The sequence below is a fragment of the Diadema antillarum genome, unplaced genomic scaffold (genome assembly GCF_040938485.1).
Source record: "Diadema antillarum isolate AM-2024a unplaced genomic scaffold, OU_Dant_1.0 scf00000112, whole genome shotgun sequence".
Lineage (NCBI taxonomy): Eukaryota > Metazoa > Echinodermata > Echinoidea > Diadematoida > Diadematidae > Diadema > Diadema antillarum.
The window spans coordinates 2,257,581-2,275,263 of NW_027271001.1; the positions used below are offsets into that span (position 1 = coordinate 2,257,581).

The 17,683-nt window shown below is 38.0% G+C and overlaps 1 protein-coding gene across 1 annotated transcript; it reads left to right on the forward strand.

Moving 5' to 3' along the window:
- The first annotated feature begins 1,121 nt into the window (after positions 1 to 1,121).
- Positions 1,122 to 13,332, forward strand: LOC139719644 (synaptic vesicle glycoprotein 2C-like). Its single transcript, XM_071631050.1, has 10 exons — positions 1,122 to 1,209; positions 1,493 to 1,537; positions 2,128 to 2,289; positions 5,526 to 5,688; positions 6,219 to 6,504; positions 7,706 to 7,789; positions 8,967 to 9,151; positions 10,541 to 10,758; positions 11,379 to 11,538; positions 13,149 to 13,332. Exons 1-10 carry the CDS (start codon positions 1,122 to 1,124, stop codon positions 13,330 to 13,332), a joined length of 1,575 nt encoding a protein of 524 aa, XP_071487151.1.
- The last annotated feature ends 4,351 nt before the right edge of the window (positions 13,333 to 17,683 follow it).

Here is a 17,683-nt window from a genome sequence, read left to right on the forward strand (position 1 = left end):
GGCATGTAGTATTTGCAAAAAGGATAAAAAATACTAATAATCTAAACATGTGTCATTATATAATTACAAAACTTGGATAAATTGGAAAGGACTGTTTTCTTTTGACAATTAAATAATTGATCCATCTTCATAGTGTTGGGGTATTTCCAGTAATATTTTTTAAAGTATTTCTTTCGTTGTTCATTAAAGAGTCTACACTGAAAAAGGTAGTGAAATTCATCACCAATTTTCTCTTCATTACTATGGGTACAAAATCTTTCGTTTCTTGGAATCTGATTGTATCTTCCAGAAACAATTGGCAGTTTATGATTAGCGCAACGGAATTTACATAAAATTTTTGCCTGTGAATCATTAAGGTGTCGAAAATACTTCTCAAAATGAAGATCCTGCTTAAAAATTCGATAATTTAAACATTGAGAATTTTTGTCTACATTACTATGCCACTCTTGTTTATAAATATCATTTAATCTGGTACTAACTAAACTTTTGAAGCCAGCTAAGGTGAGATGTGCTGCTTGGCTGTTCCAAATTGCAGTTAGACCTAAGTTGTTAAATATTTCTTTTATCCTAATTACTGGTACCCATGTCATCGAATTTTCTTTACATATGCATGCAACGAACGCACACAACAGCAGCTGGCGCGCTGGGCTGATGATGGTGGTTGACCGTTCACGTTCGCAGGTTTTGACACGTAGTCGACACATAAGGAACTCAGCGGAACCTCTTTTCATTTCCAGCCCGACACTCTCGGCGTCTCATCGTCTTCGATCATGGTGCCACTACGACTTCACTTGGCTGTGCTACTGACTACTGACTCCAGTAGTACTAGTATTAGTATCTAGATCTAGTAGAGTCTAGATCTGTTACATATTTAGTTCAAAATTGTTCATTTACGCTATTGCTACTAATGTTGTGGTCAGATTCGTCGTTCGACCTTTTTTGGCTTTGCTTTTCAACGATCCCTGCAGCTGCCCAACCACAGTTGGCACGAAGATAGCAGGTTTTGGATCACTTTCTGGTCAACACTTCGCAATCTCAGGTCATACTGCAAGTTCTCTCGGCCAGAGCTCAGTGTAACTATTACTAGCATTTATTAGAGAGGAGGAGAGAGATTTGCAAAGATGTCTTCAAACAGAACAGGAGAGGCTGTCTATACCAGGCTGACAGAAGATAGTGATGATGCTGTCGAGATTTCCACACCTGACACACGTAAGAAAACTTTTGGCATTGCATTAATAAAGTGGGCATACCCAAAGTCAAGAGCATAAATATCTCATAATGTAAAATGGTTGTGAACAAAACATAAGATTTATGATGTGATGCTAACACTTATTGATTATTTAAACATGTGAAATGAAATACATTTATATTGCAGGAAATACATGTGATGTTTATGGTGAGTTGAAAAGTATCAGTGATGTATGTACAAAATGTAGTCTATATTTAATGTTTAGTTCATGCATCTTTTGTCTCTCTCTGTCTCATCCAACAGGCAGTGGGAATGTTGGAAATTACAGTGCAGCAGTTGATGCAGCAGGTAAGTTGAAATCTCCCAATGCAGCACAATCTATAAAAGCCCCCATTCCCCAATGTACAGTGAGATTATGTTGAGATATTAGAGTCCATTCTATTGGACTATTACATTAATAATAAATACATTAATAATAAATACTATTACATTTTCCCCCACTCTACGAAAGAATTTATAAACTGTTAAACAGCAATGATCAAAGTTCTGTGCTGTAGATGTTGTATTGTATTTGTATTTTGTTTTTTGCTTTGCTTTGATTTCTTTGAAAATGCATATAAGTGTTTCTCATCAGATTCTTAGTCGTCCTTATGGATACACTTCACAATACCATTCCATTAATGCATGTTGATTTTATTTTGTCCATGTATTTCACCCAACAGCATTAATCAACTTACAAACTGTTACATGCTGCTTACTGCATGGTGATCCTTTGTAAAAGGAAGACTGTATTTTTAGGTTGATATGTCTTTGAACGACAGTTCATCTTAGCAGTGCACCATATAAATGTTTGATCGATGATTACAGTATGTCTAATTTATTAGTCTGGAATGTGAAATGTAGATTTACAAATATAGTTTCCTTTCATATCCTGTGAGGTTTTGGACGATTTCACGCTATGCTGCTTCTGGTCTGTGGCTGGGCCAACATGAGTGATACGGTGGAAATCTTGAGCGTGTCTTTCCTTCTCCCTCAAGCATCGAGAGACATGCACATCACAAACACAGAGAAAGGAGTTCTGAACTCCATCATATTTGTTGGTAAATATCTTTTGACAGCATCTACACAGGTATGATGGTGATGTGTCATGCGTGTATGTCAGATGCTGTCAGCATGCCTGTGATGTGCTTTGTTCGTTAATTTGTACAGATGTCTGGGAACTAATTATCAATGAATAGAGCAAACTAATTATCAATGAATAGAGGTTACCTACCTAATCCCCTTAACCTAACCCACAAACCACAAACCTAACCCCCCTAATCCCTAGTGTGTGACCTTGTCCTTCTTGTTGGACTGGGGATGTTGTTCACACCTTAGTGGGCTTTTGAACTTTACAACAAGGTTATCAAGTTTGAAGGGATTAGTGAAGGCTGATGTAAAAATCTTGGCCATTTGAGCTGAGTGCATGAGTGCTTAAAGGGCTAAATAAGGATAAGTGCATGACCCTGTTGTCTAGCTACTACCCGGGTAGTCTAAAGTGTTTTAGTTGTTCCCAATTTACCGAATTTTGTTAATGGCAGTACTGTATTAAATGTATTTGTGAGTGAGTTTAGATGACAAACAAGTTACAAATGTAGCACAGTGTAATACTGCTTATATTTGCTGCTCACAGTAGGTAATGAGCCACATGCTAAGAAGAATGTGTGGGAAGGTAGGCCTCAGAACGTGTTAAACGTGGCAAGATAATTATCATTATCGTTATGTAACAAACTACACACCAAACACACTCTCATCATACAGCCATATTCCAATGTCTTGAGTTATGATTCCACTCGATTTACTAATTGTAATAACGGGCGTTGACAACAGAATATTTAAGTTTCAATACTATACACGCATTATTGTCGTGTACATCATTATATCACACGCAGGTGATAATTATTCCCCCAGAATATGAATTAATCAGTGTATTGGTTATATACGACTCTCCATGAGCAATTACACCAAATTATATGTGGTCAAAACGTTTAAAAGGAGGTCTTAAGATTGAGGGGACATACATGTGGTTATAATTATTAGGAGCGGTAATACAAATAAAAGGGTGCATAAGTTACGAACCACCGCGACAGTCCGAACAGAGTCCCAAGCCGCTTCCAGGGTGAAATAGTGGCCACGTCACTCTCCAAAGGGGACCTCGATCGCGATCGCGAACTGCAGTGCGCACTGCCACGATGAGCTCCGGGTCGAGATGCTGACGTGTACACGCACTGTCTGGAACGGGACCGGTGTTCGCCGCCTCGTCGTCGCCCGGCACTCACATCAATAGCGTTGACATCGATTGTTAAGGATGCGATCCCACTTGGAGATTCACAATAAATTTACGCTAATTCGTCGTGAGCTGGACATGAATGAAGTTCATCCTCAGTCATTGACGACGGGGTTGACGATGAGAGGAGATGCGAGATGATGAGCTTTGATGCAAGCCTCATGCAGCGTCCGCAAATATGACAGGAAGGCAACTCCTCTTCGTAATAATTGTTCCACAACTATTTAGAATTAATGTTGCTGGAAACATGCACCTCACCGATGTGGTGTATTGTATGAACTCCAAGAAGTATAGTACAATGTAAAACTGACTCAATACGGGATGGACTTGACTCTGGAAAGTATAATATTATATCTCCCTTTTGTATCGGACGCAGGAGAGCGATGGTCTATGTCCATCTCCTTTGGAGGTTGAGGAGCCAGAGTGAGAGAAAAAGCTATGTCCACGGTTAATGTTAGGGAAAGGGGGCTACGTGGCAAGTATTATGGGATAAGCCTACGTGTACCTTTTTACATAACCGTGGTCAAAGGACTGGTCAGCAAAAATTAGTTCTTTTGTTTCTTTTGCCATCGGGGAGCGTCCGGAGAGAGTAACATGATTATATAATACCGATTGAAATAGCTCCCTCTCTCGGCCGGTGACTTATAGTCAGACTAACGGGGTACGTGCTGCTACAAGGAATCCCCCCCTAGTACGTAAGTCCTGACCAGCACTGACGTACGACAAAAGGAAAAATAACTGTATGTACACCGTTTTACTACCTGCCAAAAACACAATATCAATACAATGGTCGTGTATACCCTTGAGGACTGCATGCAGGTTGTTAGAAAGCAAACAAAACTTATTGTAAAATACTGTACAATATGCTATGAGGTCGATCTGACTGAACTGTGTGTTGGTTCAACGGCCTCAAGCAAGGACCATGCATTATAGCACGGACTCGATAATAATACAAACAGATAAACATTTGTAACGGAAAGTACAAACACAGCATATTGGCCAAGTATGACACAAAAAAGTGTATGTCATGTTGCTCGTGTCGTTCTGCGATGGCAGCCGTCACCACTTTGTTGGAAGGTAGGCCTCAGAACGTGTTAAACGATGTACTACATTTAGAGTGTCGCAGAAAGCACACAAAGTAATATACATGTACGATAAAAATACGGAAACTTAATGTATCTGGTTGCAGTGAATCCGCCCGTGGTAAGTTTTCCTTCTACGGGAGTAACTCTGAGATCACGCAAAAGAAACTAAGATGATAATAAATTATCACAAAAAAAAATCTGTACAAACTGTAATCGGCCAAGGCGTACACATATAACATACCTACTAATTACCTATGACAGTCACATAGTATTCACATTAGTGTAATGTACAATGTATGTCAGTGGTTCTCAGTTTGGCAGCTTTTTGATGAATTCATTGAGCACTGCTTTTCCAGAGTCCTCTCTTTAACACAATAATCTCTGGAAGAACAGTCTAGCTGATAAAAGACAACCGAAGATTCCAGAGACTTCTCAAGGTGCAAAACATTGACTTCAAAGAGTGATTGCACACTTTGCTCAGGCACCAACGTGAACAGAAGACACAGTTTTGATTTCTTCACCCAGAGAAATGCTGCTGAGCTCTGGCTTGGTTGCTGAAACTGAACAATCACTCAGTTTGGTGTTGTATGAGATATATTGAAAATGCAATTTTTTGATATGATCTGAGCTAAATGTAACTTTGCTTGAGATGTACATGGCAATGCATGATACTACATGGTTGTGAAGTCAAAATGCTATATATGTTTTGTGCCATTAAAGTTAACTTAGTATTGTCTTGCCTTGGCACTTAATGTATAATGTATGAACTCTTAAAAAATCATCAGAAACTAAAAATATTAATTGCTGTAAGATTACACTTAAAAATGAAAAGTTTTAAAGTCATATAGCAGGATATATGATGCATAGATTTCTGCAATGGCAGGAGTTCCTTTACATGAAGTCCTTTCTGTGTTCCTCACTGTAGGGATGTTGGTAGGGGGCTACTGCTGGGGGTCATTGGCTGATGTCCAAGGGCGTCGCCAGGTCCTGATGTACTCGCTGGCCTGCAACGCTCTCTTTGGCTTCCTCTCCAGTCTCTGTCAACAATTCCCAGTCTTCCTCATGATGAGGTTCCTGAGTGGAGTCGGGTAAGTAAGATGCAAGTCTTATTCTTTTGCAGTGGCTTGAGATTAGAAGACATCAGTGGATTGACATGGAGTACATTCAAACCTTTGCACAACAGCATGCAGAGATACTCTGTCAAAGTGAACATTTGAAAACTCATATTTCCATAAGAGAGTTGAGCAGTGTGCTTCACTAAGATCCAGGAAGAACTTGAAGTCATGTCTGCATTCTTGGCCATGTCTTCATGTACACGTATATGCCAGCACATGATAACAATTTTGTTTTTCTTCATCACATTCACAGTCACTGAGTGTGTCATGTATTGATGGATAATGAAATGTCATTGATCCCATCAAGTGCCACAAATTACACTTCATTGGTGTGGTGCTGTATCTTTGTATGAATATATATATTTTAATTATTCATAGTTAGTAATTTCTAAGATAAGGTAAACAACAACGCAAAAGAAATTCTCTTTTGATTGACTCTTATGTGTCTATGTTGTTTTTATATATAATTGTTTTAGTTTTGATGAAAACTATTTTGCTTTCAGTGTTGGTGGCTCCATACCCGTCATCTTCTCCTACTTTGGGGAGTTCCAGCCTTCAGACCGCCGCGGTGCCATGATCAGTGCCCTCGCCACCTTCTGGATGTTTGGCAACATCCTGACTGCTGCCCTCGCCTGGGCAGTCATCCCCAGGCAGCACCTTGGTTTCCACAGCCCTGAGGGTTTTAGCTACGAGAGTTGGAGGATCTTCATTGCCCTGTGCTGCATCCCAGCAGCCTCCTCGGTCCTTACCTTCCTGGTGATGCCAGAGAGCCCAAAGTACTTACTGGAGGTATGCACTGCTGTCATCACAGTCAGGTTTAGTGTGTGTTGGACCTCCAGTCAATCACTTCTTCTTTATTATTGTTATTATCATATACTGTATGAGCTGAAATTTTCGCGTACAGATATTTTCGCGAATTGCTACTTGTAGGACATTTTCGCGTGTTGTTAATTTCGCGGTTGCAAGGGTCTAACTGAACTTAGTTATTCGTGCATTGTTATTTTCGCAGTTCAAAGGCGATTCGCGAAATTCGCGAAAATAAAACCACCGCGAAAATTTCAGCTCATACAGTATTCAGCCCGTGAAATTGACAATAACAGTTACATAATGTGCATTCATTGCCTCTGCCATTTAGTGTCGTTGGAGACATTATTTTATTGTGTGTTTGCATTACATTATAGGCCATTCTTTTGTGAGTAGATTTTGTTTGTTTGTTTTTGTTTTGTATTTTGAGGGGGGGGGGGGTAATAGGGGAAAGGGGAGAGTGGTATACAGGTACCTTTTTAGTCCATCTTGTCTGTGTTTCAGAGCACCTGATTTCATAATTATGGTGTGATGGTTACATATCATTTCAAAGATATCAATGATTTACAGATACTTGAGGATCCCTAATAGTTCTTGGAGTACAGAGGCAATTTCATATATTATGTGACTTTTATGTTCATACCATAAGGCAACTATACCAGTACCTCTTGGCAGGTACATATTGAATATCTAACAATCTTGAAAGCTTTCAAAACAGGATGTCTCCATAACTGTGTTTTGATTTTTGTTTTGTATGAATTCATGCTGCAAATGTAATTTCTTCATTTTTTCTTTTAAATTGAAGATGTGTGATAACATCCTGTCCTTGAAGAGGAGGTGAAATAAGTGACTTATATGCAAAACATGCAAGGAATAGTACTCCATAGATGTGTGTTACTGAAGCACCTGCTTTTCATGGAACATAAGACGCTACAGTTGGTGATACTAACCTGTTGAGGACAGACTGATTTTGCTACAACATGTATTTCCCACAGACACTTGCCCAAGTATACTCGGGACTCATCCTCAAAGGGTTAATGATGCTCATTGAGGTTTAATTCATCATTCTGAACAAGCCATTCTATGTTACTTGCTGCATGCTTTGTAGTGATAGATGCACCTGTGAATAATGTCATTGACAGTGTGTATCCTATCTCTGTTTGTTGTATTCCTTCACCTGTCTTAGAAAGGGAAGTCAGAGGAGGCACTGCAGATAATGAGGAAGATCCAACGGTGGAACAACCCTACCAGGAACCAGGATGATTATCCAGTAAGGTAGTAGATCCAGAATGATGGGAGTTGAGGCGTTGGGCCTGCATGTCACGCCGTAACCACCTGATGTATAAAAAAAGACACCAACTGAACTGAATTTGAACAGCTTTGACACAAGTTTTGCTTGAATGAAAAGAAAAGTTGTGCTCATGCTATGTCCATTAACAATGCTAAATATGCCACAGAAGTATTGCCATTAGATCAAATATTTTACATCTCACTTGGAATGTAATGGTTTATTTTGTCTTCTTAAAATAGTATGTACATACCTGCCAACTGTTCAGTTTTAATCTGAATATTCAGATTTTTCACTGAAAGAAAATGCATTAATTTTGGTGTGTTCTGATTTTTTTGGAAATATCTGTTAATAGTAATGTATATGAAATTTATGAAAGTACAGAATTTTGAATAATTTTCTTTGTTTGTTCAGATTTATTAAGTCTCAGGGTTGGCAGGTATGCATGTAGAGTGTTACCTCTTCAATACCTGCAGGATCCCATTTCAGCCAGTACATCAGCTACCAAATTTGCATGGATGTGGATGTTTATAACAGCAAATTGGTATAATCTTTAAGAAACGTACAGGCATTTATTTATTTGACGTCAAATCACTTGTTATTATTTACTGTCCCACATGCAATCATAGAGTAAAATAAGAGTTTGAGTTTATGTACGATCTGAGTGATGTCTAAAGGTGGATGATAAACACTTAGTTTATAAAAAAGAAGAAGAAGTAGAAAACTGCACCTAGTTGGTGCAGTGTACAGTTAATAAAAGTAATCATTGTGGTAGCAGTCCATATGAATTTCAAGGAAAATGATAAACCACAGGGAATGGATATTTACACTTTTTCTATGCTAATGATAGTGTATGCCAATAGCTGGGCAAGCCAGAGAGTGCAGTCACTGTATTATACTTTGAATATATGTTCTGAAATGTTGTGTAAGGAATGACTCTCTCTGGCCCTGAAATACTTTTAAAATTCATCATCAGTCATGTCCGCCAGACTCACACAGAGTTTTTTCATTGCTCCTATGACCTAGACCTACTTGACATCTCTCCCTTTAATTGTAATTTAGCCATGCATTTGAAGAAGAGATGGATGATTATAGTAGTGGAGACTTTAAAGGTGATATTTTCCTAGTAATGTTTGCTCTTCTTTGTTACTGTTTATAGATCAATCACTTGGTAGCATCCAGTAAAGAGGAGAAGATGGTGATGAGTAGTAATGGGAGAAGTGCTGCTACAGGCTGGTGTGGAAGGATAAGAGTCATCATAGAGACCACCTCACAGCTCTTCAAGGGACCTCAGATACGTGTCACTGCAGCAATGCTCACGATTACCTTCTGTCTTTCATTTGGGTGAGTCCTTGTCTTTTTTTTTCCTTCACATCTTTTGTGGTACAGTGGAAACTCGATATAACGAGATGGTCGGGACCGAGTCGTTTTCCTCGTTATAGCCGATATCTCGTTATATCAGTAGGCATAAAAGAAAGCATAACATACAGACATTCATTTGCACACGTGGGACTACCCATCATCTTTCAATCAATACTGATAGCTTGGTAATGTGTGTGAGGTAATTACTCACCTTTACGGGTAAGAAGATGTTTTTTCGCCAATGAAATCCGATATCAAGAATGTTTTTCTTATTAATTGTAGATGTTTGAATTTGTAACTCTATATAGCTTGCGATTGTGTGAAGATCGTCTGTAGATTGGTATGTGGTTATGGTATGGGTGTGTGTTGTGTGTGGAAAGCTTGATTATGGTCTACACAATGCTGTGTGTGTGTGTGTGTGTGTGACACATTCTGCATGTACATTATGACTGCGTGTGTGTGTGAAGATGGGGAATTCCCTACGTAGAAAACCAATCACAGCATCAGATTGCCTCACACTTGCTAAACGTCATGATGATGTCATGTATACAGCTGTCCCACCACATTTTCTGCATGTATCAGTGCGCACACACACACACATACAGGTACAACATGCAGTGCTAGCTGTAGAGTGAACTGAAGAAAATATGTGTGTACAAGACAGTTTTTGGCGCATCGAGCTTTACAATCTCGGAACGTGATAGCACAGGCGATGTAAAGCTTTACCCGAAGACATTTTGCTTTACCTCGCTATAACAGGTTTGATTGGCTATGTTTTTCTTTGTTTGGAAATCACAAAATTTATCTCGTTATAGCAGTTATTTCGTTATAGCCGATCTCGCTATAAGAGTAGCATTTTACATAGACTTGTGTGGAAGGAAATTTGGGACCGGGAAAATTTCCTCGTAATAACCGATATCTCGTTATAGCAGTGTTCGTTATACCGAGTTTCCCCTGTAATAGCATAAAGATTCGATGGATTCGTAGTTGTGTGACTTTTCCTGTTGATACAATAGTACAATAACACATCACTATCCCTTGTTATGGCACCATGAATGAAACTTGAAGGTTTGTCTGTCCCTCATTGAACTTAATTGAGATTTATGCAAGAGATTTTGTTTGGTTTCATTTTAACACATTGTTTTGCAGTCAGATATTACACCTTTGTTTTGTGGCATGTTTGTTCATGTTGTTACTTCTTTTTGTTTTTGTTTTGTTTTTGTTTTCGTTTGTTTGAGTTGTTGTTGTATTGTCAATTAATTGTAACAGCGGTTTCGGTGATCAAGAAACTGGAAATGTGTATCAAATGACTTCATCTGGTTTCTGGCTCTTCTGCAATTTTTTTTTTTTTTTAAATCAATCCCCAACCAGATTCTATGGTTTGTGGATGTGGTTCCCAGAGATATTCAACAGGGTAGAACATGCTGGGTCTGCATGTGGAGACTACAACCCTGACTCCCCCGAGTCACTTGCCAACGATACAGATGACAATATATACAGGGATGGCTTCTACACATCGCTCTCTAATCTACCTGGTAATCTTCTCACCATCTTCCTGATGGATCGACTTGGGAGAAAATTTATGCTTAGTGAGTTGTTTCTTTTCCTCGATTTTCACATGATTTTCTTGTACAAGAACCAATTTCATGATAATTAAGTATAGAAGTAACCTCCTCTCCTAAGCAATGAGATTATAGGTGAAGGTCTAAACATGTATGGATATGTACAGTATGTCACATTTGATTTACTAAAAATTATGACTTCATTATAACTATGACTAATAATAATCATGCCTTCAATGGCTTATCTTGCTCCATTTTGTAATCGTTTATAACAAATATCTTCCTGTCAATTTACATGATATTTCCACTATAAAACAATGTGTCTTCATTACTGAATACATTATTGTGGTTATATTTGGAATGCTGTGATTTGCTTTACCATTTTGGATTTTTTTGAAAATGAAACTTAACCCCCCTCCCTTTGAAAAAAAGAAGAAGAAGAGGTTACTTTCAAAGTTCCATTGGTATGCTGCAGCCAAGTTTCGGGTATTTATTACGAAGTACCGGTATGGTTAGTGACACTAAAGTAATATCATTCCTTGTAATGTATCAGAAAAGCTTTCATTTATTCATACTGTACTGGTATGTTCATCGTGTACTTTGCTTAAATTGTGTGTATTCTACACATTTTCATTTTGTTTCCTCAGCCACCAGTCTTATTCTGTCGGGTGTTAGTGTCTTCCTTATATGGTTCCTGCAAACCAGAACGCAGGTTCTGGCCACCTCCATCGTGTTTGGTGCCATCTCAGTTGTATCGTGGAACACTCTCAGTGTTATGGGAGTTGAGATGTACCCCACCAATTGCAGGTATTGTGGGCAGTGATGAGGGATTTTGTTTGTTTGTTTGTTTGTTTGTTTGTTTGTTTGTTTGTTTGTTTGTTTGTTTTGATTTGTTTTTTGCTTGCTTGCTTGTTTTTACTTGTGACTGCCCATCAGCCCATCTTAATGTTTGTTTTTGTTTGCTTGTAATACTGTAGAGCATGCTCACAAATCTTACAGAAGTCATGTTCTCCTTGGAATTCATTTCTCAACTTCTATGCTATTTCTCCCCCAACTCCCTCTTCTTACGTTTGAACATTGTGCATGTGTGTGCGTAGTAGAGGATTATGGCTTATAAGGCTCATACTCTTTTCTCGTGACTCCTCATTTACAGTGCTCATTATTATTAGTGATAAATGCTTGTAACCATTTTGCAGGCACTACTTTTCATGCTGTTGATAAAGCATGGAAATAAATGTGAATATTAAAGATGCTCTGTGTAAAAGATACTTGAATTTTGGTGGCAAGTTTATGGTTGTCTTTATGAGAATAAAGATATATCTGGTAATAAGTAAGACCTGAAATAGGAAATGTGTAAGATATTTGGTGATTGAATGTTTGGATAGATGTCTATGGTCATCTGTATGGTCATCTGTATGGTCATCTTCTTACTGCTCTCCGTCTGTCACCAAATCAAGATATACCAGTGTCCATCTTGCATGATGCAAGCCAGTTATCTTCTTTTTCTCTCTCTCTCTCATTCCCCTCCTCATCTGTCCTGTGTTCCACTGCTCATCTTCTTGCCTTGCTTTCATTCACTTTACACTAGTCTCCGCATAATCGGGTACTGCTGAATTGGTGTACAGAGTGAGAAGACAGTTCCAATGCATGGTATATTTACTGGATAATTTGGTAGGCATTTTGGTTAAACAGGTAGACATTTTTCCAGACTAGCTTCATCTGTGTTCATCTTTTCCCTCAGAATGTCGTTAAAAAGTGTGTAAATATAAATTCAGAAGAAATTGTGAGGTGCTGAGAGGTGCTGAAGGGCTATGGTTTACAATTTAACATGTTAAATGTGCCTCGGCATGGATTACTGATTATCAGTATCCTATTTGCAGTTGATCGTCAACAAGGTACAGTAAGACATAATTCTTTAATGTTTGCCTGTCCTTTTCTTGAAGCCATTACTAGAGAAATTGGGGTTTCTGCAAAGGCTATTATGAAACTTTGTAACAAGATGAAGCTTGCATACTGTAATGTGATGCAGATATGCACATAATTAATGTGTCATAGCTGTGACATGAATGGAATATGCTTTTTGGCTGATCAGGTACTCCACTGAAATAATGGGGTAAGATTTATTTAATGCTCTGCCCGACATTACCCAGTTAAGCGGAGAGTACTGTACCAGTAATCTGCTTTTCCTGCTCATCTCAGTATTACCATCACACCAGCTCCCCTTTGCACAGGGAGTATGTAAAAGAGTAAGATGATATATCATGTGAAGAACACATATCCCTGCAAGACAAACCAACACTAGCCTATGGATTGACCAAAAATAGTAGTTTTCTTAAAAACAGAAAACCATGGTCATGATGACCGTCACTGAAATTTTGTTTTTGTTGTTGCTTCCTGTTTGAAATATTTCTATGCAGGACCACAGCCCTTGGAGTTCAGTCGGTCGTTAACCGCACGGCGGCAATCCTTGGTAACCTCCTTTTTGGCGTTCTTATCGAGCTTCACTGCTCAGTTCCCATGATCCTTATTGCTGCCATGTTGGCAGCTGGAGGGCTTGTAACAGTGCTGCTGCCAAATACCACAAGGATAGAACTCAAGTAGCTTCATCCAGGAAGGTTACAACAGTGCTTGCACCAATCACTATGAGGAAAGCACATCAGTAAGTGACTTCTTGGATGGCTTGCTGTGATGCAGATACCAAGTGTTGCAATACTTCTTCTGAAAGTGCCACAACAAATCACCATAAAGATATAGCACTCAGTGAGCAACATGTTTTGTGACTTGTGACACTGCTGCTTAAAAACACCTCATAGATAGTATCTTGGTAACAGGGTCCTGGAAGACTTATGGCAGTACTGATATGGAATACCACATTGATAGCAGAGTAGAAATGGCTCTTTGTGGGCTTGTAATGCTGTTGCTACCAAACAACACAACGAATGTGCTAAGGTACTGATATCTTGCACAGTTTGTAATGGCGCAACTACCGTGCACCAGAAGGATAGAATGCAGGAAATGGTATTTCTGAGGACTTGTAATGGTGCTGTTAGCTGACACCACAAGAGAACTTGGGTAGCAGCTTTGTGGAGGGCCTGAGACAGTGCTCCTACCAAACTCCATAGTACAGTAAATATAGGATTTGGGTAGAGGAATCATATTGTCTTTCACTCATATTAAACTTATACTGCTTGATGTTGTGGGCATTTGGGGAGGGTTGAGGGTAGAGGACATCATAAATCTTACTTCTGGTCAGCTTAGCATCCATTCATTGCTGGCCACCAGTAGGCCTTCTTTGTGGTTTAGCAAGATGTTTTATGAGGATGCAGTAAAAATGAATGCATTTCTTGGTACTTGTGCTATCATTTCTTGCCTAAGGCTAGTGATACCTCAGACACTTGGAAAGAATATGGATATTGTATGCTTCACTACTCAACTCTTCAACAATTTTCATTTGAAGATTGTTATTAGTAATATGAAATTGTTTTTTCTTGCAATGAGATTATATGATTTTGAATTTCTTTTGTAGGAATATTCTCAAATTCAGTCAGTGGTAGACAATGAAATGAATGCAATGCCATTTCAAAAATGTTCGATTATAAAGCTGCTTATTTTCTGGATCTGCTAGTAATATCCTTATAGACTGACAATACAAAATGTTTAATGTTTTCACATCAAAAGTTTTGTGTGGTCCATGCATTATATTCTTCAGATGAGTCTTGTGGTAATTCGCAGTGTGGTTATATCTTTTTTTACTGCAACACAGCATTATGTCAGCCAGTGATATGAACACTGGGTATAATAGTGATTATGATACAGGATACAGGCAATCCCCGTTATAAGAAAGTTTTTGTGACCGGTAATTTTCTTTCATTACATCAAAATTTCCGTATAGCCTAAAATTAAAGTATATAAAGATATATGAATGATAATTTTGGGACATGAATATTTTCCATTGTTGTAATGAAATTTTGTTGTGACTGGAGTGCACTGTACCCTAGAACAAAAATTACTTTACCTGAAATTGGGGATATCACTGTGTAAACTCAGCATATGTACAACATTGGATAGATATAAAGACATATAAAAGCTCCACATATAATTTGTAATGGAAACTGTGATCCTTTTATAAGTCATCTGACATAGCATCAAATTGGAAATTGAAATAGACGTCTTGGATCATGTGACCAAGTTGTTGCTAATGTAGAAGCCCTGTCATGTCCCAAAAGGATATCAAACACAAAGTTTCTCAACAATTTATGTGGAAATCAACTTCCGTTGCCCCAGAGTAGGCGGGATAGCGTAGTATTCCTCATCTTATTATTGTATATTGAGCAGATTCAGGGAGAAAATGTGTCTTTCAAAATATTGTGCAAATGTGGTCTTTTTAAAAGAAGTATTTGGCAGTCTGGCTACTTAGTTGACTTGGTTTGGAGAGTGTTTACTGCCATAATAGTCGACTCATCAACATTGAAAATGTTGGTAGTCAGACTGTTTTAATAGGTTAATTGTATGATTTTGCTCAAAGTGTTTATTGGTAAGTTGCCATTTGTCTCACTGTGCCATCAGAAGATAGAACATCTTCAGGAATACATTCAATTTAATATAAGGCTCCAATTTGAAGACTAAACAAGAAATACATGAAAGGTGAACATTCACCCTGGCCATCTCTTTGAAAGACGCCCATAAATCTCTATTTTTGTGTTAAAACAGAGCGAGAGGTAGCAATGAATTGAAACTAAGCACAGTCATAGGAAAAGTTAACTCTGTGTGCATCTGTCTCGGAGAGTAATTGTAATCAACTTTTATGTGCTCTTGGTTTGAGTCACTGTAGTTTGACTTTCTTCATGTGCAGAGATTACATCAATCGTCTCTTTCGACTCTAGTGACATCTCTTTGAAAGACGCCCATAAATCTCTATTTTTGTGTTAAAACAGAGCGAGAGGTAGCAATGAATTGAAACTAAGCACAGTCATAGGAAAAGTTAACTCTGTGTGCATCTGTCTCAGAGAGTAATTGTAATCAAGTTTTTTGTGCTCTTGGTTTGAGTCACTGTAGTTTGCCATTCTTCATGTGCAGAGATTACATCAATCGTCCCTCCCGACTCTAGTGACAAATTAATCAGTGGAAAGTTTCATCAGTAGGATGTTACCACTCATTTTAAGTGATTATTGTGTCATGATGTAAAAGAAGGACAATCATGAGTGCCTTGTAGTCTTGTTTTCATGACATTTGTGTGATTATGTGAATCATGGTCATAGTTTAAACTTGTTATGGTAATCTTTGCTATACTTACATGTACCTGAAATCATTGTAATCTCAATATATCTGTTTTTGTACACATTCTTTTGCTATAGAAGACACATATTTTGAATAAATGATATTACGGTAATGAGCAAGTAGTAACAGCTATTCCGCAGAGATATTAATGTGTACTAAATATTACTTGTATGATTTGTTGCGGCAACAAAATGACAGTACTCTTGACATACATTTTACCACATGGCCACAACTCATCATGGTAGACATTCTTGCATGTCTACACTCATGTACATGTATTCTTGATACCCTGTTGGCCCATTGTCTACTTTTGTATCACTGATATCAATGAAATTAATTTTATGTTAATGAGAATATATTTTTATATTGTAGTACATCTGTCATACAATAATGACTGTATTGACTTCAGTGTTATATGTCAATTTACTTTTTGAAAAGAGTTGTATTGTTAACACTGAATGTTGAGCCAGAACATAAATGTGCTATACATTGTAATATCAAAAGTGGAACATAATATGGTATACATTTAAAATATGAAGCTATACAAGAATAATCATGTGAAACAAAGAGATTAGTAATGAAAAATGCTCCAAGAGCTCAAAAAAGTTGCAATTGCAATCACTGGCTGAATAGATGAATTATTTTGTTTAAGTTTAAGTAATAGAACTTCCATTATATGGGCAGTGGAAGGGGGAGGGTGTTGTTGTCAATGCTGGAGACCTCCCCTTGGGCTATTCAGCCCCCCCCCCCCCCCATTTTAAAATATTTCTTCATCATACTTTGCTTTTTTTAGGCATACTTCTTTGTTTTATTTTTGTTTTGTAATCTCGTACAATGTATGCCTCTATGAACTGAAATATGAATATTAAAGATTGTGAAAAAGGGTAATTGTGGACTGACTTTAATGAAATCGTGTTCAAATTTGTGAAATTCTTCCGTTGAGAAGTTTTCATTGCAACTGATTGACAAATTGCCCTACATCGACGTAAATAAGCAATGAATTGATCAGTGTTTTACTAGTATAGCCATGATAAAAATCATGGGCGTACATACTCAGACAGATTCAAACCTATGACCTCCTGATCTCTGGACAGGTGTCATCTCTACTAGACCACAGAGCTTGAGTATGTATGCCCATGATTTTTATCATAGCTACTACTAAAACACTGATCAATTCAGTGCTTATAAACGTCGATGTGGGGCAATTTGTCCTTCAGTTGTATTAGTCATGTGTTTCCACTTTTCTTACATGTAAGTTTTTGATATGTTTGCACCCAGTAACATTGATGCCTTTTGCAAACTGCCTCTAGTGTTGATAAGTAGCAACAAATTTTGAGACTTAACAGATAGCAGGCAGAATGACCCATCATGGGCGTCACCAGGGGGGGTGCGTTGGGTGCGAACGCACCCCCCTTCAGACCCTAAAAAAAAAAAAAAAAAAAAAAAAAACCTTCAGTCTGCGAGCGACCTCAACGCCGGACACTAAATGATTATTATTTTTTATCTATTTATTTATTTTTTTGACATTTTGCATCGGGGACAAAAAAAAAAAAAAAAGAAAAAATCGTGGGCAAAAGCAATTCGCACCCCTGGTTCTGGCAGCACTGATTTTATACATAATTATCTACTAGTGCAAGTGTATTCTATACAGTGTTGACTATATACATAGATTTTG